Consider the following 25,643-nt stretch of genomic DNA (forward strand, 5'->3'; position numbering starts at 1 on the left):
CTATAAATCTGCTCAATATGCTGAAGAAAAGTCCGTTTGTGATTAAGATGGAATTTGGGTTGTTGTTCTGGGTGGGCTCCCTGCTGGGAAGGAGATCTCCATGTTTGTTCAGAGGTATTCAGGGGTCTTCCAGAACATTAGAGAACTGGAAGATTTGGCTCAGCTAGAGAATGACTCAGTGTTCTGTGTTCTGAGATGACAAATAAAGATCAATAGCAGTTTGAGTGGAGTCCCAGTGTTTATAGGATGTCATACGCCTGTAATACACATTAGTTGCAGAAAGAGTTATCTGGGCTTGACATGGAACGCGCTACTCTGAGGTACACCACCCATCAACACACACGCACACACAACACTAAAAACAAATGGTTCTATACACAGTGCCCTCTGAAAGTAGTCAGACCCCTTGGCCTTTTCCACATTTGGATACATTACAGCCTTAATCTAAAATGGATTAAATATATATTTTTCCTCATCAATCTACACACAATTCCCCACAATGACAAAGAAAAAACAGGTTTTAGACATTTTTGTTAATTTAAAAAAAAGATATGGTAATATAAAATATCACATTTACATCAGTATTCAGACCCTTTACTCAAGCACTTTTGGCAGGGATTACAGCATCGAGTCTTCTTGGGCATGACGCTACAAACTTGTATAACGCTACAATCTGTATTTGGGGAGTTTCTCCTATTCTTCTTTGCCGATCATCTCAAGCTCTTTCAGGTTGAATGGGGAGCGTTGCTGCACAGCTATTTTTAGGTCTCTTCAGAGATGTTCGATCGGGTTCAAGTCCGGGCTCTTGCTGGGCCACTCAAGGACATTCAGAGACTTGTCCCGAAGCCACTCCTGTGTTGTCTTGGCTGTGTGCTTAGGGTCGTTGTCCTGTTGGAAGGTGAACCTTCGCCTCAGTCTGAGGCCCTGAGCAAGCTGGAGAAGGTTTTCATCAAGGATCTCTGTGTACTTTGCTCCGTTCATCCTTGCCTCGGTGCTGACTAGTCTCCCAGTCCCTGCCGCTGAAAAACCCCACAGTATGATGCTGCCACAACCATGCTTCACCGTAGGGATGGTGCCAGGTTTCCTCTAGTCGTGACGCTTGGCATTCAGGTCAAAGTGCTCCATCTTGGTTTCATCAGACCAGAGAATCTTGTTCTTCATGATCTGAGAGTCTTTAGGTGCCTTTTGGCAAACTCCAAGCAGGCTGTCATGTGCCGATTACTGAGGAGTGGCTTCCGTCTGGTCACTCTACCATAAAGGCCTGATTGGTGGAGCACTGCAGAGATGGTTGTCCTTCTAGAAGATTCTCCCATATCCACAGAGGAACTCTAGAGCTCTGTCAGAGTGACCATCGGTTTCTTGACCACGGCCCTTGTCCCCGGCCGGCCAGCTCTAGGAAGAGTCTTGGTGGTTCCAAATTTCTTTCATTTAAGAATGATGGCGGCCACTGTGTTCTTGGGGACCTTTAATGCTGCAGAAATGTTTTGGTACCCTTCCCCAGGTCTGTGCCTCGACACAATCCTGTCTCGGAGCTCTAAGGACAATTCCTTCCACCTCATGGCTTGGTTTTTGTTCTGCCATGGACTGTCACCTGTGGGTGATATAGACAGGTGTGTGCCTTTCCAGATCATGTCCAATCAATTGAATGTACCACAGGTGGATTCCAATCAAGTTGTAGACACAACTCAAGGATGATCAATGGAAACAGGATGCACCTGAGCTCAATTTCGAGTCTCATAGCAAAGAGTCTGAATACTTATGTATATCATTTCTAAAAAACAGTTTTCACTTTGTCATTATGGGGTATTCTGTGTAGATTGCTGAGGATTTTTTAAATTTAATCCATCTTAGAAAAAGGCTGTAACGTAACAAAATGTGGAAAAAGTCAAGGGGTCTGAATACTTTCCGAAGGCACTGTAGTGCCATATAAGGGTTATTTGGCTTGGAACCCATTTTGGTATTATATGGGGGAATTGAAGGTTGTATAAATAACCATGCTCATATGGTTCTAAATGGAACCTGTATGGTTTCATAAATAACACTTTCCTAAGGTTCTATAAAGAATCATAAGAAAATGTTTCTATATAGCACCAAAAAAAGGATTCCGCTATGGTTACAACCCCAATAATTCCGCTATGGATACAACCCCAAGAATTCCGCTATGGTTACAACCCCAAGAATTCCGCTATGGTTACAACCCCAAGAATTCCGCTATGGTTACAACCCCAAGAATTCCGCTATGGTTACAACCCCAAGGATTCCACTATGGTTACAACCCCAATAATTCCGCTATGGTTACAACCCCAATAATTCCGCTATGGTTACAACCCCAAGAATTCCGCTATGGTTACAACCCCAAGGATTCCGCTATGGTCACAACCCCAAGGATTTCGCTATGGTTACAACCCCAAGGATTCCACCATGGTTACAACCCCAAGGATTCCACTATGGTTACAACCCCAAGAATTCCGCTATGGTTACAACCCCAAGGATTCCACTATGGTTACAACCAACCCCAAGGATTCCACTATGGTTACAACCCCAAGAATTCCGCTATGGTTACAACCCCAAGGATTCCACTATGGTTACAACCAACCCCAAGGATTCCGCTATGGTTACAACCCCAAGGATTCCACTATGGTTACAACCCCAAGGATTCCGCTATGGTTACAACCCCAAGGATTCCGCTATGGTTACAACCCCAAGGATTCCGCTATGGTTACAACCCTATTTGCTCCTAAATAGAACCCTTTTTATGATTCTTTATGGAACCTTTATGGAAGGTTCTTTGTAGAACCATACATGGTTTTCATTCTAGATTAATAGCCATATTATATTGTTAAACATCCATATGTGTTATTATTGTGTTTATTAGTAAGTTGAATCAGCTGTGCTAGCTCTGGAATGGCTGGTGTTCCCATGCAGAAAATGAAGAATTACTGATTTAGTCAACCATTCTCAATTACCATACATGAGTTTTTCACAAGACACCATCACTGGCCATAGTCATATACAGTACAATGTGTTTCTATTAACATTTCAGTCATTTAGCAGACGGAGCGACGTACAGTAGTTAGTGCATATATTTTCATATTTGTTCGTACTGATCCCCGGTGGAAATTGAACCCACAACCCTGGCATTGCAAGTGCCATGCGCTACCAACTAAGCCAAATGGGGCTGTCATAGCACAACGCAACAGATTAGATCAACTGGAATGACACTACCCTTCATCACTAAAATAGGAAACAATCCTATTTTGAACTGAAAATAACCATTGAAGGCCTCAAAGGGTTATTTGGGACAATATGGTTCCATACTGAAGAATCACCCAAAGAACCCTTGAGGAACCCTACTTTTTAGTGTGCACAGTATCCACTCAGGGCCTTCTTCTTACTGGCTCTCCTCTACAGTGCAGACCCAGATCGACCAAATACACGCAGACCATAAACATAGAGCACAGTAGGGAGGCCAGGCATGCTCCCCTGACATCTTGGCTGGAGTGTTGTAAGAGAAGACAGAAAAACTGTGTGTGTGTGTGTGTGTCTCTGTCGGTGGTCTCTGTGAAGTGTTGCCAGACTGGTCTGTACACATCAGATCTCCCTCTTCCCAAAACCAATCGAGAGTCAGGAGGTGGAACTCAGAGAGAGAGAGAGAGAGAGAAAATCCTTTGATCTCTAACCATCAGATCAGAAGCGCTGAGCTCATTAAAAGGCAGAGTGGAACCTGAGGTCTTATTCAGCTCAGGGAGTGTTGTAATTATATTTCAAACATCTCTTCAGCCTGCCATTTCTACTCTTTAATGTCTTACAGACATTAGTTCACTGTTGGATCTCCAGCTATTCTGGCAACAACATCAAATAACAAAAACATCTACAGTCTCTCTCAGATACGCAGTTCAAGTTCGATGTGAGGTGGTGGTTTGTATGTTTTTGCCTGATCAGCCCAGTGTGTGTCGGGGGGTCTCTCTGTGTCTGGGGGTGGGGGTTGTGTGTGGGGTGTGTGTCTCTCTCTCTGTGTCTTGTGAGGACCTGACGCCCAGAACTCTGTAGGGCCCCACGGATGGACAAGGTGTCGCTGGGTACAGAGGGGACCTTGTGCGAACACTGAGGGGCACTGAGTGACAGGGGCTCGTCTATCAGCGTGTGTGTGTGTGTGTGTGTGTGTGTGTGTGTGTGTGTGTGTGTGTGTGTGTGTGTGTGTGTGTGTGTGCACGCGCAGAAAGGCCAAGAGACAGAGAAGGTGACAGCGGAGAGATGACAGACATGCAGAGACATACACTGATGATATCATACAAGCTCTAGGCATTGGTCTTCCCATGTACATAAACACTATTACAGCTTTTTAACAGCCAGCTAAACACCAACACACACACCCACAGTTATCCCTCATCACCATAATGAACTGTAGAAAGCATTGGAGAACACTTTTCACTTTACAGTGTTTTTCCCCTCATATATTTCCTAATTGTGAATAAAATGTATATGAATGGAAAAGCTGAGGTGGCACGAGTCAGACCCAACCCCTTTAATTGGAATCTGATGAAACCATCGCTACAGCAGAAGCCAAACAACAGGGCTGCCTGTTATTAAGACCTTATAAAAGTTATTTGAAGCATTTTCCAATTCAAAGACTAAGCCTACCTCCCAACAGAACGCAGCCTAAGGTACCACTGACTCAGCATACAGACATACGGATGGACGGACAAACTAACAGACAGGAGATCTAACTCACAGACACAAAAACAGGTCCTGTAGACATGAACATCAACGGGGAGAAATAGAGGGGGGTACTGACATACATTCCTAACAGACAGGGGAGCACAGCGATAACTACAGATGAGGGCCACAAGGCCACAGGTGACATATGTATACCTATATATATACTGGAGACAGACAGGTTAGCAAATACAGGCAGTACAGAAGAGAGATACCTAGAGGGGTAGTAGGGTTGAGACACATGTACAGTATAAGCAGAAGGAAACATCCATCAATACTATTCTGTAGCAGATCATGTTACAGACAAAGATACAGTGTCTAACTGAACAGAGTTTAACTGAACAGAGTCTAACTGAACAGAGTTTAACTGAACAGAGTCTAACTGAACAGAGTCCAACTGAACAGAGTCCAACTGAACAGAGTCCAACTGAACAGAGTCCAACTGAACAGAGTCCAACTGAACAGTGTCTAACTGAACAGAGTCCAACTGAACAGTGTCTAACTGAACAGAGTCTAACTGAACAGTGTCTAACTGAACAGAGTCCAACTGAACAGTGTCTAACTGAACAGAGTCTAACTGAACAGAGTCCAACTGAACAGAGTCTAACTGAACAGTATCTAACTGAACAGAGTCCAACTGAACAGTGTCTAACTGAACAGAGTCCAAATGAACAGTGTCCAACTGCACAGAGTCTAACTGAACACTTGCAGCAATTCAGTCACTGTTTTCATTTTAAGTTATCAGCGTACACCTGTAAATGCATGTAGGGGTTCAGTGTTTTCCACTGATCTGTATGAGCTGAGGATAGATTTCAGTCTGGAGTGAGTGTTGAAGCTCGAGATAGCCAACTATGAGGTCGAGATCTGTTGCTCTGCTCTCACCTCTGTGTTTTGACAAGAGAGGAGGAAATGAAACCTATCAGTGATGCAGCTCCTACTTCATTCCTTTAGCCACTATCTCCTCTCCCTGTTCCCAAACCCCCCAAACTGAAGATACTGTGCAGTACACATAAAACACACACAATCAAACACATGCGCAGAAAGGTGGTGGCGGCAAGCTAATACCTAACAGATTTCAGCTCATCTGTAGCTTGTTATCACTGTAACAGCCTGACGCCTCAGAAAACAGTCATTCTTCACACATACACCACACACTTCTCCTCTTTTTCTCCTTCGCTCTCCATCTTCAACTCTGTATTTTTCCCTCTTTAAAAAACCTCACGACAGTAAAACATCTGCCAAATCATTTAGAACCCTACAGTTACCAAAAAATAACCCCAAATGTAAAGAACAACATTGTACATATGGAGATAAATATGCCACATTTACATTAACGCAATGCTCCAAAATAAGAACATCCTTGCCAAATCTAAGTAATAACCATTTGTTGTCCATGTGACAAATATTGATTATCACAGCAAAACCCTCTGCCTTAAACTCAACTAAACTAACTATGCTCCTACATGCAGCTTTTAACCAACATCCACTGTCTTCCCATTGCAGTGTCCCACAGACACAAATAAACAGAGAAAGAGGGGTCACTCTCTGAGGGTCTGGGGCTTTGGGAACCAAACACTGGAGACTGGGGAGAGAGAGGAGGGGATCAGGGAGGGTGGGAGTCTATCGAGGGTTCTCCTCCTCCTCTCCCCTCCTCTTCAGTCTTCCTGTGTGTTTATCCAGTGGATTAAGAGTGTAAACATCTGGTCTGAGCCCTTCATCTGGTCGCACTATACTGGCACCCCATAGGCTAATGCCCCGTAATAGTGTGTGTGTGTGTGTGTGTGCGTGTGCGTGTGTGTGTGTGTGTGTCCACCTCCCTGTCTGGATGGTCCTCAGAGCTGACACCAGAGCCCAGGGATAATATTGATTCAACAGATAAGACAGCCTAACCAAGGAAATCCCAGACTAACCCAGACTATCCAAATACTAACCCAATACCAATTCAATATTAATGCAGAGTGTCCCTGATTATGGTCTGTCTGAGTGCTAACCACAACACCATTGACCCAGACGATGCCTCAGCCACCTACTTTGACTAGGGATAATGATGCTCATTGGGCACAGACGTCAGTTCAGCGTCTAGTTTTGATTTACATTAGGTTGAGTTGTTAATAAACATGAACTCAACGTGAAATCTACAACTAATATCACCCTATCATTGGATTTAGGTTAAAAGATGGGTGAAAAAAAGACTAAATGCCCTTACGTTGATGACTGTTTGCAAATCCAATCAGATTTCCGCGTTGCTTCAACGACATCACATAGATTTTGGGGGTTGGAATTACGTGGAAACAAAGATGAGTTAACCCGTTTTGCCTAATGGTAACCTCTGACCAACTCCAGGCTTGGGAAAAAACTCACAAAACATCCAACATGCAATTTCCTACATTCTCTGTAACCATAACATCCAATCACTTCTGGGAAATTGTACTCAATACAGATCCTCTGGATGCCTCAGCCACATGCCAACATGTTCCTCCTCCATCACAGCTGTGTATGTAAAGACATTTTCTGATGGATGGGGTTTCTCATAGACATAACCCCAATCTAGCTGTATTATTTCAGTGCTTAGACAGGAAAATAAATATTTAAATAGTGTGAGAAGGAGAGACTAAGGCAGAGAGAGAGAGAGAGAGAGAGAGAGAGAGAGGCTGGTGAAAAGTAGGCTGTGTGTGAGGGATGCTCAAGGCTCTTCTATCTGACTGTATCATCTGTAGGTACAAATTGTGCCCCAAGCCAAGCAGTGTTAGTAGTTAGTGTGTTAAGGGCTGGCTGGAGGAGTGTTATTCTGAGCTCAGGGGGAGGAATGAGGGGGTGATGGGAGAGGGGCAGAGGAGGGGGCACATCTGATGCCCATTAGACCCCCGTAGCCACACTATGGTGAAACACTCACATCCCTTCTCTCATTGTCTCCACCTCATGCCTCTCATCGCTACATCTCTAACCCACCTTCTCCCTCCATCTGACAGGTTCACACACAATGTAAAAAAAAAATATTGTAAGGCAATCAGCTGAAATAGGATTGTAAGTTTGCTTAAAATTTGGTGATATATTAGAACCAACATACATTCTCTGGTTGAATTGTATGATCACTCAATTTTGAAATGTAGGTTAAGTGAAGATACAATTCCGCTTGAGAATGTATTCTACATTATTTGCATATTTCTCAGAGACCTTGCCAAGATTGATTATTGAGCTACCTAAATCATATGAACTGGAACAGCCATCTCACTATCGGGTACATTAAGTCCAATAACTAACACATTTCATTATTTTAGAAACATGTATGATATTTATCGCTGTGTGGCATAAGTTTAATCAACTATGGTGGGAAGTATGATAATGATGGGTGTAGTTTTGAGGGATTTTGAGCAAACATGAATTTGTCATTTTACTCAACAAGCTTGTTGATATTCAGCTCACTTTGAGCAGAGTTTGCTGAGTAAACAAACTTGAACACATTAGCTCAAATTCTTATCCTTTTAAAGTAAACTCAACTCACAGTAGAATGCTGTTTAAGCAATTGGTTATATTGGCTTTTTTTATAGTGCACACAGAGAGACACACACACACACACACACACACCACACACACACACACCACACACACACACACACACACACACACACACACACAGCCTTGTATAACTAATCTTGTGGGGACAGACAATTCAGTCCCATTCAAGATCCTATTTTCCCTAACCCTAAATCTAACCCTAACCCTAAACCTAGCTCCTAACCATAAACTTAATTCTAAAACTAATTCTAACCTTAACCCTAAACCCCATAGAAATAGCATTTGCTCTTGTGGGGACTAACCAAATGTCCCCAGTTGGGACTTCTAGTCCCCACAAGTATAGATAAACACGTGCACACACTCATACACACATACACTAAAGTTATTACACTACTAAAATACTTCCCAGGCCAGTGTTCCTTGTTTTAGCACTGCTGTATATTATTGCTGTGTGCCAAGAATGGCAGGAATCTGGGTCTACACACAAATCAACCCTCCCACCTCCTCCTCCATCTTTTCCACATTGTCTGGACTACCCACCCCCTCCTCTGTGCACGGACCCACAGGGGACCCACTTGGCTGCCACCATTATCTGTGTCCACCTGCCCCACCACAGATGCCCGTGACACATGAAAGCCCTGTATTTTCTGCCCACGTGTCCTTTACCATCTCCGGGCCTGTCATATATAACCGACCACAGAATATTACACACACAAGTAAGCAAACTTGCACGCACACACAGACACACATACACACAGACACACAGGAAAATAACAAGTTCACCCAGAAAAATAAGTGCTGTGTATCATCCCCAGAGCTGTTCTTTCCTAATTAGATAATATTTACAGGGAAGATCTCAACTGCATTGTCCTTAGGTCCTCTCTCCTCGTCTCCTTCTCAAAACTCATTGGTTGAGAATGCCAGAGGTCCCTCCCCTCTGAGCTTCTCCTCCAATGGGTTTTGAGAAGGAGAAGAGAAGAAAGGAGAGAGGACGCAAGGAGAATGCAAACGAGATTCTTCCACAGTGTATGGAGACTGGGAATCTCTATGGGGTCTATTATGGCTACTTGAGTCTATGGGACAGAAGTCAGGTGTTTGTCTTGGCTGGTGACACAATACTCTGGGTTACTACTGACTGGTATGGACCTGGCCTTTCTATGGCATTATATGGTGAAGCTCTACACTGAGTATGTGTGAGGGAGTGCCTGTGTGTCTGTTTGACAGAGAGAGTAATGTACACATTGAAGATGCGTTGGGCCTTCCCTCAACTCCTAAACTCGTTTTTTTTGCTTCTTAAAAACCCATTTAGACATTCTATGTCTAAGACCTCACATAGTGTTGTGAAGGTCCTCAGTGGAGACATAAGTTGTCCCTGTGGATTCTGAGGTAGAGCTGTAGTACATTCTTCACACCACTGCCAGGGCTCTGTCTGAAGGGATCCACTGGACACTGACACACTGACACTGACACGCACGCACACACACACACACACACATACACACACATACACAGGAAAATCTCTTTTATCTCTCGTCTCAGGACGCTTATCTGACAGGGTCACACGATCCCCCTATGGAGCCAACCAGAAAAGGGTGGAGAGGGAGAGAGGGGGGGAGAGGGTGACCTCAGCATCCCAGACCTCAATCAACCCCTTGCCAGAAGGACAACCTAGGACACTGTAAACTTTGTCAATGACTTTCACAGTGGAGTGAGGTTTCACCCAAAACTCAGTCCAAACCTTACTGGTTCACACACAGTGCTCATAAAACAACCTAAACCTGGCATTATGGGGGAATTAGGGATGAATTGGGAATGGCTGGTATGGAGGGCTGTGAAATGAGACAGGCATGTGATGATACGACCCAATAAAATGGTCCATCATCTGTCAAATGTTCTAGTGCTTCCCAACAAGGTGGGTAAGAACCAGGCCACTTCTGGAGGGTCTAGAGGGGTACTGGAATGCCCAGTCCAGTCCAGGCTAGTCTTGTCAGACCCTGCTGAGAAGGTCTCCCTCCTCCTCTCTCTCTCTATAATGAAGAAATTACCCTCGCGTAAACACTAGTAGGCAGGCAGTCTCCCTGGCCCCTGTACCAGCTGACTCTCCCTATCAGTGGCAGGCAGCACCCCATGTTGAGCTACTCTCTTAATTAACACACACGTGGCCTGTATGGAGTATTGGCTCAAGTACAAGTTAATGGCGGCCTATGTAATCGCCAGGAGTGCTGAGGTATTGCAGTGTGTGTGATCGCAGTGTGTGTGATCGCAGTGTGTGTGTGTGTGTGTGTGTGTGTGTGTGTGTGTGTGTGTGTGTGTGTGTGTGTGTGTGTGTGTGTGCGCTTATATGTGTGCGCACATTCGTGCATCTGTATCCAATAAATATCAATAACTAAACTCAGCAAAAAAAGAAACGTCCCTTTTTCAGGACCCTGTCTTTCAAAGATAATTGGTAAAAATGCGAATAACTTCACAGATCTTCATTGTAAATGTTTTAAACACTGTTTCCCATGCTTAATGGGAAACAGTGAACATGCACCTGTGGAACGGTCGTTTAGACACTAACAGCTTACAGATGGTAGGCAATTAAGGTCACAGTTATGAAACCTTAGGACACTAAAGAGATCTTTCTACTGACTCTGAAAAACACCAAAAGAAAGATGCTCAGGGTCCCTGCTCACCTGCGTGAACATGCCTTAGGCATGTTGCAAGGAAGCATGAGGTCTGCAGATGTGGCTAGGGCAATACATTGCAATGTCCGTACTGTGAAACGCCTAAGACAGCGCTACAGGGAGACAGGATGGACAGTTGATCATCCTCGCAGTGGCAAACCACATGTGACAACACCTGCACAGGATCAGTACATCCAAACATCACACCTGCAGGACAGGTACAGGATGGCAACAACAACTACCCGAGTTACAACTACACCAGGAACGCACAATCCCTCCATCAGTGCTCAGACTGTCCGCAATAGGCTGAGAGAGGCTGGACTGAGCGCTTGTAGGAATGTTGTAAGGCAGGTCCTCACCAGACATCACCGGCAACAACGTCGCCTATGGGCACAAACCCACCGTCGCTGGACCAGACAGGACTGGCAAAAAGTGCTCTTCACTGACGAGTCGTGGTTTTGTCTCACCAGGGGTGATGGTCGGAGGAGGTGGCCACCGTTTACGGTCTCCTAACCAATTGTGCTATTTTGTGGGGGGGTTTTGCAATATTTGTAAATTATTTTGTACATATTGTTTCTGCAACCGTATCTTACGGAAGGAAAGAGCTTCTGGATATCAGGAGAGCGATCACTCACCTCGGATTAGACAAAGATTTATTCAACAACAACAACAAGCAGGACTCACACGATATTCTCCAAACACCCCACAGGACAGACATCCCAATTATTCGCAAAAGGAAGCAACGCAGAGGAAGAAGAGCCGGATGCCTCGTCCGCACCCGCAGAAAGCAACTAGGAAAGCTGCCGTTACCGTCAATATTACTCGCCAACGTGCAATCATTGGACAATAAACTAGACGAGGTACGATCACGAATATCCTACCAACGGGACATCAAAAACTGTAATATCCTATGTTTCACAGAAACGTGGCTGAATGACGACATGGATAATCAGCTAGCGGGATACATGCTGAACCGGCAGGATAGAACAGAACACTCCGGTAAGAGGGGGGTCTGTGCATATTTGTAAACAGCTGGTGCACGAAATCTAAGGAAGTCTCTAGATTTTGCTCGCCTGAAGTAGAGTATATTGTGATAAACTGCAGGCCACGCTACTTGTCTAGAGAGTTCTCAGCTATACTTTTCGTGGCTGTTTATTTACCACCACAGACAGATGCTGGCACTAAGACCGCACTCAGTCAGGTGTATGAGGAAATAAGCAAACAGGAAACCACTCACCCAGAGGTGGCGCTCCTGGTGGCCGGAGACTTTAATGCAGGGAAACTTAAATCAGTTCTACCAAATCTCTATCAACATGTTAAATGTACAACCAGAGGGAAAGAAATTCTAGATCACCTGTACTCCACACACAGAGATGCGTACAAAGCTCTCCCTCGCCCTCCATTTGGTAAATCCAACCACAACTCTATCCTCCTGATTCCTGCTTACAAGCAAAAATTAAAGCAGGAAGCACCCGTGGCTCGGTCTATAAAACAAATGGTCAGATGAAGCAGATGCTAAACTACAGGACTGCTTTGCTATCAGAGACTGGAACATGTTCTGGGACTCTTCCGATGACATTGAGGAATACACCACATCAGTCACTGGCTTTATTAATAAGTGCATTGAGGACGTCGTCCCCACAGTGACTGTACTTACATACCCCAACCAGAAGCCATGGATTACAGGCAACATTCGCACTGAGCTGAAGGGTAGAGCTGCCGCTTTCAAGGCGTGAGACTCTAACCCGGAAGCTTACAAGAAATCCCGCTATGCCCTGCGACGAACCATCAAACAGGCAAAGCGCCAATACAGGGCTAAGATTGAATTATACTACACCGGCTCCGACGCTCTTCGGATGTGGCAGGGCTTGCAAACTATTACAGACTACAAAGGGAAGCACAGCCGTGAGCTGCCCAGTGACAACAGCCTACCAGACGAGCTAAATCACTTCTATGCTCGCTTCGAGGCAAACAACACTAAGGAATGCATGAGAGCATCAGCTGTTACGGACGACTGTGTGATCACGCTCTCCGTAGCCGACGTGAGTAAGACCTTTAAAGAGGTCAACATACACAAGGCTGCGGGGCCAGACAGATTGCCGGGACGTGTGCTCCGGACATGTGCTGACCAACTGACAGGTGTCTTCACTGACATTTTCAACATGTCCCTGATCGAGTCTGTAATATCAACATGCTTGAAGCAGACCACCATAGTCCCTGTAACCAAGAACACAAAGGCAACCTGCCTAAATGACTACAGACCCGTAGCACTCACGTCCGTAGACATGAAGTGCTTTAAAAGGCTGGTAATGGCACACATCAACACCATCATCCCAGAAACCCTAGACCCACTCCAATTTGCATACCGCCCAAACAGATCCACAGATGATGCCATCTCTATTGCACTCCACACTGCCCTTTCCCACCTGAACAAAAGGAACACCTATGTGAGAATGCTGTTCATTGACTACAGCTCAGCGTTCAACACCATAGTACCCTCAAAGCTCATCACCAAGCTAAGGATCCTGGGACTAAACACCTCCCTCTGCAACTGGATCCTGGACTTCCTGACAGGCCGCCCCCAGGTGGTGAGGGTAGGTAGCAACACATCTGCCACGCTGATCCTCAACACTGTAGCTCCCCAGGGGTGCGTGCTCAGTCCTCTCCTGTACTCCCTGTTCACCCACGACTGCATGGTCAGGCACAACTCCAACACCATCATTAAGTTTGCTGACGACACAACAGTGGTAGGCCTGATTACCGACAACGACGAAACAGCCTATAGGGAGGTCTGAGACCTGGCCTGGTTAGTGCCAGAATAACAACCTATCCCTCAACGTAACCAACACTAAGGAGATGATTGTGGAGTACAGGAAAAGGAGCACCGAGCACGTCCCCATTCTCATCGACGGGGCTGTAGTGGAGCAGGTTGAGAGCTTCAAATTCCTTGGTGTCCACATCAACAACAAACTAGATTGGTCCAAACACACCAAGACAGTCGTGAAGAGGGCATGACAAAGCCAATTCATCCTCAGGAAACTAAAAAGATTTGGCATTATTCCTGAGACCCTCAAAATGTTCTACAGCTGCACTATTGAGAGCATCCTGACCGGTTGCATCACTGCCTGGTACGGTAATTGCTCGGCCTCCGACCGCAAGGCACTTCAGAGGGTAGTGCGTACGGCCCAGTACATCGCTGGGGCAAAGCTGCCTGCCATCCAGGACCTCTACACCAGGTGTTGTCAGAGGAAGACCCCAGCCACCCCAGTCATAGATAGACTGACTATCTACTACCGCATGGCAAGCGGTACCGGAGTGCCAAGTCTAGGACAAAAAAGACTTCTCAACAGTTTTTACCCCCAAGCCATAAGACTCCTGAACAGGTAACCAAATGGTTACCCGGGACTATTTGCATTGTGTGCCTCCCCCAACCCCTCTTTTACGCTGCTGCTACTCTCTGTTTATCTTATATGCATAGTCACTTTAACTATACATTCATGTACATACTACCTAAATGGCCCGACCAACCAGTGCTCCCGCACATTAGCTAACCGGGCTATCGGCATTGTGTCCCACCACCCGCCAAACCCCTCTTTTCTACGCTTCTGCTACTCTCTGTTCATCATATATGCATAGTCACTTTAACAATACCTACATGTACATACTACCTCAATAAGCCTGACTAACCGGTGTCTGTATATAGCCTTGCTACTCTTTTTTCAAATGTCTTTTTACTGTTGTTTCATTTCTTTACTTACCTACACACACACTTTTTATTTTCCTTTTTTTGTTGTCCCGCACGATTGGTTAGAGCATTTCACTGTAAGGTGTACTACACCTGTTGTATTCGGTGCATGTGACAAATAAACTTTAATTTGATTTGCGTTTATCGTCAAAGGAATGAGCGTTACACCGAGGCCTGTACTCTGGAGCGGGATCGATTTGGAGGTGGAGGGTTCATCATGGTCTGGGTCGGTGTGTCACAGCATCATCGGACTGAGCTTGTTGTCATTGCAGGCAATCTCAACGTTGTGCTTTACAGGGAAGACATCCTACTCCCTCGTGTGATACCCTTCCTGCAGGCTCATCCTGACATGACCCTGCAGCATGACAATGCCACCAGCCATACTGCTCGTTCGGTGCTTGATTTTCTGCAAGATAGGAATATCAGTGTTGGCCAGCGAAGAGCACTCTTTCTCAATCCCATTGAGCACGTCAGGGACCTGTTGGATCGGAGGGTGAGGGCTAGGGCCATTCCCCCCAGAAATGTCCGGGAACTTGCAGGTGCCTTGGTGGAAGAGTGGGGTAACATCTCAGAGCAAGAACTGGCATATCTGGTGCAGTCCATGAAGAGGAGATGCACTGCAGTACTTAATGCAGCTGGTGGCCACACCAGATCCTGACTGTTACTTTTGATTTTGACCCCCCCCCCCTTTGTTCAGGGACACATTATTCAATTTATGTTTGTCACATGTCTGTGGAACATGTTCAGTTTATGTCTCAGTTGTTGAATCTTGCTGTGTTCATACAACTATTTACACTTGTTAAGTTTGCTGAAAATATACGCAGTTGACAGTGAGAGGACGTTTATTTTTTTGCTGAGTTTATATCAAATGCAGCGGGCGTTGTTGCTCTTGGCACTTCCTGTCAGCAGCTCCAGGGTGGAATGAATTGATTGCTGAGACAATTTTTTATTATACCTTTATTTAACTAGGCAAGTCAGTGAGGAACAAATTCTTTATTTACAATGACGGCCTAGGAACAGTGGGTTAAATGCCTTGGTCAGGGGCAGAACAACAGATTTTTACCTTGCCAGCAACCTTTTGGTTACTGGCCCATTGCTCTAACCACTAGGCTACCTGCCACCCCAGAAAGCGTGGGGTGATGGGAACCTCCTCTGAGAGCGTTCACAGCACACGAGGAACAAAGTCCATGTCCCAACAAAGTCCGTGTCCAAATGCAGCCTGCAGTGGGGGGGATTGTTCACAGCGACGCACATCATTGTGAGCGACACTAACTTTGTTCCCCGTGCGCTGTGAATGCTCTCAGAGGGGGTTCCCATCACCCCACGCTTTCTCCTGCTCACCTTTCACTGGCCCACAGCCACACAACTCTGGATCTCTAGTGTGAAGACATGGGTAGACACATGTATATGCACACACATTACACTAACTGACTAACACACACACACGCACAGAGACAACATACAGACAGACTCCAAGTTAATTCTTCATCCAATCTAATTCTACAATACTCAACATTACACCCACAAACGTAGCCTCACCCAGACCAACACACTGAGACCACAGGACCTTCCTTCCACTCTACCAATCCTCTGTTTCATTTGCCAAAAGGCAAGAATAATATTCTCGGCTTCCTGTGTTTACTGCACTGAACATCAGCCAATAGGAGAAATCAGAGAATCAGAGAATTCAATCAATGTGATTACAGTAGTATGGGAGGGGGGTAATGTACAGGACCCCCTTGCATTTAGACATTCTTATCAATACTACTACCCCCCAACCTCCCTCCAGCTCCCCAGACCCCCAGTACCATAGCCCAATGAGACCCCCAGTACCATAGCCCAATGAGACCCCCAGTACCATAGCCCAATGAGACCCCCAGGACCACGGCCCTGCGACCCCGGTTGAAACTGTAGCCCTGTTCACTAACTCTCTCACTGGGTCAACTAGCCACGGCAGAAAGGGCCAACCCCACCAGCAGTCAGAAAATATACAAACCCCACTCACTCCTCACAGAGTAACAGTGAATGCAGGGAATGCTGTAGGTTGAAAGCCTAAAGTAAATACTCCTCCCTCCTCCTCAAACTCCAGACCTATTTTTCTCAAATTTTCTCCCTCCTCCTTTCTTTGCCTGCACTACGGGCCAAGCAGGACCTCTTGCTTTCTCTTTCTCTCCAATGAAATATGATGAAATATGCAGAGGTCTGAGCTGTTTACCCAAGACTAGGAGAGGGAGAGCCTTTTATGAAGAAACCGAGAGCCGACAGGAACTAATCCCTTTAAAAAGGTCTATGTGGCATCGATACGAGTCAGAAACAGTTATTCTAGTGTCAAAATTGACTACAAAGTGTAAATAGGATCATTTTGGTCATAAAGTCATTCTCATCCAAAACAGAGTTTGGATCCTCAGTGATGTCAATAAATCATACCCCCTTTTGCCAAGCTCCACGTGCAAATTGCCCCTCTTCCCACTTCGGTTCCCTTCATTGAGGGGAATCGATTAATCTGGCCCTTGAAAGAAAAGAGATACTGTTGGTTATGTTACGTTATCATTTGATAATAGTAGCTAGGCAGGCTAGCTAGCTAGCTACATGCTAGCTAACGTTAGACTACAAGTCGGATTTGCAAGTTAGTTCGTAGCTCATACAAGTATATTCAGTATTTTATAGGGCAAAACTAAATAATGGATTCAGCTATGGTGGTAGTTAACTCATGTCTGAGTCTGACTAAAACAGTGAACTAGGAGCAACAAACTGTAATGGCGTCACCAGCCTAAATCTAATCCAATCTGGAGCTACAGTCAGTCTACATCTGTAAAGCATAGAATTAGGGTTTCCACTAGTTAACACAGCCACAAAGTCTATAACAAAAAAAGATTAGATTAAGATTAGGGTTAAGCACAAGGTTAACAGTGTGGTTAAGGGTTAAGGTTAGGGGATAGTAACATTAGTAGTCTCTAAAAAAAATTATACTTTTAGGAAAATGTTTTTTATATTTAGCTCACATAATTTCATTTAAATGTTCACATTAAGGTTTTTGTAATATAATAAATAAAATAAAATTCAAATCAAATGTATTTATATAGCCCTTCGTACATCAGCTGATATCTCAAAGTGCTGTACAGAAACCCAGCCTAAAACCCCAAACAGCAAGCAATGCAGGTGTAGAAGCACGTTGGCTAGTAAAAACTCCCTAGAAAGGCCAAAACCTAGGAAGAAACCTAGAGAGGAACCAGGCTATGAGGGGTGGCCATTCCTCTTCTGGCTGTGCCGGGTGGAGATTATAACAGAACATGGCCAAGATGTTCAAATGTTCATAAATAACCAGCATGGTCAAATAAAAGGTCTGGGACAGGTAGCACATCCGGTGAACAGGACAGGATTCCATAGCCGCAGGCAGAACAGTTTAAACTGGAGCAGCAGCACGGCCAGGTGGACTGGGGACAGCAAGGAGTCATCATGTCAGGTAGTCCTGAGGCATGGTCATAGGGCTCAGGTCCTCCGAGAGAGAGAAAGAAAGAGAGAAAGAGAGAATTAGAGAGAGCATACCGAAAATTCACACAGGACACCGGATAAGACAGGAGAAGTACTCCAGATATAACAAACTGACCCTAGCCCCCCGACACATAAACTACTGCAGCATAAATACTGGAGGCTGAGACAGGAGGGGTCAGGAGACACTGTGGCCCCATCCAATGATACCCCCGGACAGGGGCAAACAGGAAGGATGTGTCAAAAACTAATTTAGACATTAATTAATGTTTTTCTATAGCTTCCAAACTCTTTTTTTATAATTGAGGAGGAGTACCAATATGGCTGCATGATGGTTTCAATACAGTGTCCTCAGTAATCCAGCGTTTATACACATCACTGATTTATACACATATACAATACACACGCACACACACAATCAAAAATACAGATGACACACAGAGACTTATACTGTAATGTATAGTGTGTATATAGACAAACAGACTTGCACAGACAATCTCTCTCTCACACACACCAACACACACACACACATTGCTAGCCCTCCTTGTATCCTCCTTCCATCGCTATACCACCATCCTCTCCATTCATGCATTCATCAATCCCTCTCTTTTCCCTAACATTCCCTTAACACACACACAGTCCTCCTATAGAGCCAGGCCTGTAGAGGCCTGCCACACTGACCCAGCTGTTCTCTATGGTGCTGCTTTAGTTTGTTAAATGCTGCGGCTCAGCTGGTCCTAATGGTTCCAAAGACAAAGATCTACAGAGAGGTTAAAGAAACAGACCAAGAGATGAGTCTATCAGAGTGTGTGTGTGTGTGTGTGTGTGTGTGTGTGTGTGTGTGTGTGAAATTAATCAAATGGACATGACTCCAAACAGAATGGCTAAACGCATGGGAAAGCCCAAAGTTAGCCCTTAGTGACTTGGATAGACCAACACAGTACAGTAACTGTAGCTTATCAGAACCAAATCTAAACACTGAAAACATCTCAACATCAGATCACTCTCCACTCAATACGGAACCTGGCCATTACAGCCCGAAAAGCCCAGACCCCGACCAGATGAGACAGTATAAGGAGAGGAGCAAGGGAAACGGGGGGAGAAAGGCATGTTACCTAATTAGAGGCCGTGTATAGCACTCAGTGATAATCACCACTGGACTGGAGGAAGCCACGGGTCTCTCATGATGGAGCTCCAGCCATGGCTGTGTAATCATTACTTCCCAGTCACACTGACATGCCCTTACTGGGACTGGGAGATATTGGGGGTGCTGGGAGTAGAGGGGGTCTGAGGAGTAGAAGGGGTCTGAGGAGTAGAGGGGGTCTGAGGAGGAGTAGAGGGGTCTGAGGAGTAGAGGGGGTCTGAGGAGTAGAAGGGGTCTGAGGAGTAGAAGGGGTCTGAGGAGTAGAGGGGGTCTGAGGAGTAGAAGGGGTCTGAGGAGTAGAGGGGGTCTGAGGAGTAGAAGGGGTCTGAGGAGTAGAGGGGGTCTGAGGAGTAGAGGGGGTCTGAGGAGTAGAGGGGGTCTGAGGAGTAGAAGGGGTCTGAGGAGTAGAGGGGGTCTGAGGAGTAGAGGGGGTCTGAGGAGTAGAAGGGGTCTGATGAGTAGAGGGGGTCTGAGGAGTAGAAGGGGTCTGAGGAGTAGAGGGGGTCTGAGGAGTAGAAGGGGTCTGAGGAGAGATGGGTAGAGTTCATAACCCCACCTGCTTTCACTGACTTGATGAGGCATTACAAAAACCCTCTGGTTCCACGTCAAATGATCTGTCCTGACAAGAAATATGTTTTCCTCAACATCACTTCATTGTAATTTCCTTTATAGGCATAAAGAAAAACACAATAGGTTTGCCAGAGTCCGGAGAGTTTCCATAGGTCTGACAAGTGGAACTTTTTCTCTGGCAATTTCTTTCTCTCTTACATTTTCCCAGCCTCCCCTCTCCTCTCTCTCACATCTCATGTGTTCCTCTCCCTCTCTCCACTCCTCTGTCGGTGCTGTGTGATCTGACCGCATTGTCGTCTGGGAGCTGTAACTTCAGAGTGCTGCGGCAGAGGTGGCAGACATGGTGACACTTTATCAGGGCTCAGACACCAGACACACACGTGTGAGAGCGTCACAGAGTGTGATAAGAGAAGAGATGACAGCGCTGAGGTGTCGGGCGTCTAGCAGATAGCTACCTGCTACTGTCACCATTCCTGCATAGCAGCAGCAAGGCAGCCATCTTGTTTTTTGAGATACTGGAACACACAGACATTGTTGATGGACATTCTAGAACAATGGTAGACAGTCTATATTATAAACTGGGTGTTCGAGCTCTATATCAGACCGTATAGCAAGGGTATGATAAAACATATATTTTTACTGATTTAATTATGTTGGTAACCAGTTTAAAACCGTAATAAGGCACCTCTGGGCCCAAGAACAGCCCTTAGTTGTGGTATATTGGCCATATACCACATCGCTTCGGGCTTTATTGCTTAATTAGAACAACTCCTCAGACTTTCTTGAGCTTCTGCTTTCCTAAAGTGATTCGAAAATGACAATTTTCATGGATACACACTCTAAACACACTCCTGGAGTTGAGCTGAGAGGCAATGTCAGCAGGAGCTAGTCCACTCCAATTCTGTCAATCTCTGTCATACACCAAAAGGTTTAACTCCGTATTTCACTCTCGGAGCTGTACAGTATGCTGTTAATTGGTGTGATGAGCCAACTGGATTGGTTTCTGAGACCCCTTTTTCTGCCTTATATTTCTAGATGATTGCAGAAGTCTGGGAGCTAGAGAGAGAGGGATGGAAACACCCAACATTCCAGCCTCTGGATCTCCAGACAATGACAGATTATTCAGCTCCTTCTCAATCCCCCCTCAACAACATCTGGGAAACACTGTAAAACAAACGCATTAATGAATTAAAACAAACAGCCTCTCCATCTGCAGTACTCTGGAAACAAATTGAATCCTTTCAAAGTGGATGAAGATGAGGAGCCCTGTGTTTATGTGTGTATTTGTGCTTGTGTACATGTGAGCAAGAGAGAGGTGTGTGTGTGTGTGTGTGTGTGTGTGTGTGTGTGTGTGTGTACGTGCGTGCGTGCGACTGTTTGTGTCAGTGCATTTGAGCGTGTACAGGCTTATTTACCCTGCTGAGGTCTACATATGTCTGATGGGGCAGAGGAGGGGGAGGATGGGGAGAAGGGAGGACATGGTGGAAGTTGAGGAGACAGAGGGCCAGGGGGCTGGGGGTCTCCATCTACAAACACTCACCAGCACACACAGAACAGACCTGGGGCTACAATGACACCCCCTGAGACCCCTAGTACACACCCGGCCCCTAGACCCCCATCCCCGGGGACCCAGACCAACTTTAAGAGCCCACCACCAGGGGTTCCCCACTTCACATCACAAACACTGCCTGCTCCGACACCAACCATCCATCCAGCCTGACACCCAGACTAATCACACAGAGCAGGAGGCAGGGGCACCACCAACATCAACCAATACCACCAGGGGGCGAAGAGGGTGAGAGGAGGGGAGGGGGGAATGGGGAAGTGAAGGGGGGGAAGGAGTAAAGGGGATGGTTAGGGGGACCTGGAACTCTAGTCTGAAGGACCGATTGGAGGCTTAACAGTCTGATGATTATATTTGAGTGAAGGAGTAGATGGGAGGAGGGGTGTAACAGATGAAGGGAAGGAGAGGTAGTGTTGATTCAGAGGAAGGGGTGCTGCTTAGTACCCCTTCCTGCTTTAAATACCCATACTAATTGATTAAATAAGATAATTACACTTTTTTCCTTTTTTTAAATTGCCTCTAAATCCCCAGGGAAGGATGATATCTCAGGGCTTTATAGTGGGATCTGGCTAGGGGAAAGATTTGAGTCAATACCAGCTACATTTTACAAGTCAGTCAGATGTGCCATTTTCTCAGCAAGGGGATAAAGAAAATATGAGCATAATTATTTTCTATTGAAAACATCTAGTCCAACAGGAGGAAATCCCGTTTGACTTTTATCACTAATGCTTGCAGACCCACTGGGACTGGAGAAGGGCCATGTTTGTGAACACTGACCAGGAAATTACAACTCTATGTTCCCGCCAAATCAAGCATATACATATACAGGCAGCCTGAGATGACAAAGATACTCAGGGGTATCACACGTTCAAGCATGTACAACCATAATTCCACATTTCTAACCTTGTGAGATTGATTTATCCCACTCTAGTCTATGAGCCGCAGATAAAACAGCAGTTGAATGTAAGTGGTTAGACAATACATTATGAATCCATATATTGTCATAGTTGAGTGTGCGAAGACAGAGCCTAGAGGTTTCCGTCTCGAACAGCAGTGTCCGCTCGCTCTATAAAACTTAATTGCGGCGCAGGAATGAAATAAACGTCTCGCGCGCCACGGTGTGCCAGACCGCAATACACCAACAAATCCCTTCAGGGAGAAAGGTCGGCGATGTATCCACGTTAAAACCAACTAACTAAATGTGGGGCTTCGACTAACCGCTCGCTGCCTACAGTAGACCACAATCAACCATATTTAAACAATCATTTCCCACCTTGACAAGACCCTCCAAGAAGCCTGTGCGTGGGATGTAACACTGAGGAATTAAAATATTTAACTCATCCACATTATATAAAACAGGCCTGTGCATTAAAAACACTCAGAAGCTAAATTTGTAGCTATAATATACCTATAGAATATTGTATTTTTTTTGTATCTAGGCCTATATAATGTTTTCAATGTTCTCAAAAATCTTACACATTAACTCATGTTCTCATGAACTGAGCAATAGAACATACTGTATTTCTTATTGTCCAATAAATTATGTAGATTACATTGAATTCAACAGCACATAGAATATAATTTCATTAACACCAATATATTTAATTGCCTTTATCCCATTGTCTGAATTGTGCAAGTTCAAACCCCCGAGCTGACAAGGTACAAATCTGTCGTTCTGCCCCTGAACAGGCAGTTAACCGACTGTTCCTAGGCCGTCATTGAAAATAAGAATTTGTTCTTAACTGATTTGCCTAGTAAAATAAAGGTAAAACAATTGTTTTTAAATAATACTCTACAATATTATTTGCAACACACCTTTAAGAAATTCATACTGTTGCCCACAATTGGGCTCACACGCTTTGAATGGCTCTGCTCTGTGGAGAGCCCTGGCGTCTGTGATGTGTCTCGTCGAAAACACAGGCGAACACAAACGCAAACACACACTAGCCTACATTCTTCAACTTTGAGGTGCTTACATGGGAGTGGGTAGCCTAATAATGGATACAAAGCAATAGGCTATAATTCACATACACGCCCTGGAAAAAGTAATGCACATGTTCAAACACCTTGTGCGCATTCTGTCTAAATCTATTTTCAAATGATGACACATAGTTGAATATGAATAGACTATTAGGCAAAATAATAATTTAATTATTCCCCAGTTGTAAGCCTAGATCGGACAAAACGTTCCTCCCCATCCGGGTTTTAGACGTTGTTGAAATAATAAAACATTTGAAAAAAAAAAAAATCAATATAGCTGACCAGAAAACATAAATGTGATCAAATGAATGTATTTGAATGTATTTTACCTTTGTATGAAAGTCTGAGTCGTGGTACGTTCATCTTGGTAGCTGAGACTGTTGTTAGAAGAAGAGCAAACCGAATCATCCGCTGGCAGAAATATGATAATTCCTTCATCCTTGGAAATGTCCTTTTGAATTTCGATAGATCTTTGAGTTTGGGAAGTTTTGCAATTCACCTCTGTAACAAACGAATATTTAAATTCAAAATGATTGTAGAACTGTATTTTCATAAGTTATACAACTGTTTGTCATAAACGTGAAGGACTCAGTCACTCCTGTATCTAGACTCCGTGCATAATTTTCTCAGATATTAGTTTGTTCCGGGTCCACCACTCTCTCTGTGCCGGCCTTGAAAGCGTGGGTTTGTTTCTACCTCTGAACAGACTTCCTATACAACCCCGCCTTTCTCTGGAGGAGCAAGAGAACAGAGCAGCAGCCAGCAGAGGGAGGCGTTCCATGCGACCCGCCTCTCGCCAGACACGCTCTCAACGAAAATGCTCATCGGAGAGTCCACTTTACACACTATGTGATAAATATGTTTGTTACATTATTTTGTCGAAGAGGGGCTGTAATTGAGTAAAGCTCAAATCCTGCGTCTGTTTAGGTATTTTAACCTAACATAAAGTGAAACGAATAAATTATCATGGTCTGTGCGCAAGAAGTACTATTGGATATTTGGGGCAAAGTGATGCAATCTCAAGAAGACCTTAAAGGATTTACATTTAACTGAAAAACATATTGAACAAAGTAACAATTAGTGGTTTAAAAAGTACCCAATTGTCATAAAAGTAAAGATACCCTCATAGAAAATGACTCAAGTAAAAGTGAGTCACCAAGAAAAATAATACTTGAGTAAAAGTTTAAAAGTATCTGATTTTAAATATACTTAAGTATCAAAAGTAAATGCAATTGCTCAAATATACTTATGTATCAAAAGTAAAAGTAAAAGTATAAATCATTTCAAATTGCTTATAATAAGAAGATCAGACGGCACAATTTTCAATAGATTTTTTAAATGTACAGATATCCAGGGGCACACTACAACGCAGAGACATCATTTACAAGCGAAGCATTTGTGTTTAGTGAGTCCTCCAGATCAGAAGTAGTATGATTGAGAATGTCATAGAGAATGTTGAACTGCTTATATTCTGTGTGTGTGTGTGTGTGTGTGTGTGTGTGTGTGAGAGAGACAGAGACAGAGACAGAGAATGATTATGTCTGGGTCTGTCTCTATGACACACTCCATGTCCAGTCGGGCCATACTGAGGCCATATTGAACATGCAGAAAAACACACACACAAGTCTGACAGCACCTATCATCAAGATCGCATGACATAAAACACATTGAAAACAACCACTACACAATGACAGATGCCCTACTATACTATCCAAGTGCTTAGATTCAATTTTTATCAAGTCACATGCAGTGTACAGTAAATACTTAAGCTCCAAGCTTAAGTGTGAAGTATAAAATAAAATAAAAATAATACATATACTGAACAACAAATATAAACTCAACATATAAAGTGTTGGTCCCATGTTCCATGAAATTAAAGATCCCAGAAATGTTCCATTTGCACAAAAGCTTATTTCTCTCCAATTCCGTGCAGAAATGTCTTTACATCCCTGTTAGTAAGTATTTCTCCGTTGCCAAGATAGACAATCCACCTGACAGGGGTGGCATATCAAGAAGCTCATTAAACAGCATGATCATTACACAGGTGCACCTTGTGCTGGGGACAATAAAGGGCCACTCTAAAATGTGAGTTTTGTCACACAACCCAATGCCACAGATGTCTCAAGTTTTGAGGGAGCTTGTCTGTCTGTATTAAAGCTCTTTTGTGGGGAAAAACAAATTCTGATTGGCTGGGCCTGGCTCCCCAGTGGCTACACAAGTCGTACATTTCATGAGACAATGCCACCCTACCTA

At 44.6% G+C, this 25,643-nt stretch overlaps 1 protein-coding gene across 1 annotated transcript in view; it reads right to left on the minus strand.

The window, feature by feature from the left end:
- Positions 1-24,087, minus strand: part of LOC115102172 (semaphorin-3G-like) — an 86,774-nt gene extending 62,687 nt beyond the window's left edge. The window contains exon 1 of the mRNA XM_029621811.2: positions 23,720-24,087. Within this exon, the coding sequence (XP_029477671.1) occupies positions 23,720-23,828 (109 nt within the window). The 5' untranslated portion in view covers positions 23,829-24,087. The remainder of the gene's footprint in view (positions 1-23,719) is intronic.
- Between the last annotated feature and the right edge of the window lie 1,556 nt (positions 24,088-25,643).

This window comes from Oncorhynchus nerka, linkage group LG20, assembly GCF_034236695.1.
Source record: "Oncorhynchus nerka isolate Pitt River linkage group LG20, Oner_Uvic_2.0, whole genome shotgun sequence".
In the NCBI taxonomy this organism is placed as follows: Eukaryota; Metazoa; Chordata; class Actinopteri; order Salmoniformes; family Salmonidae; genus Oncorhynchus; species Oncorhynchus nerka.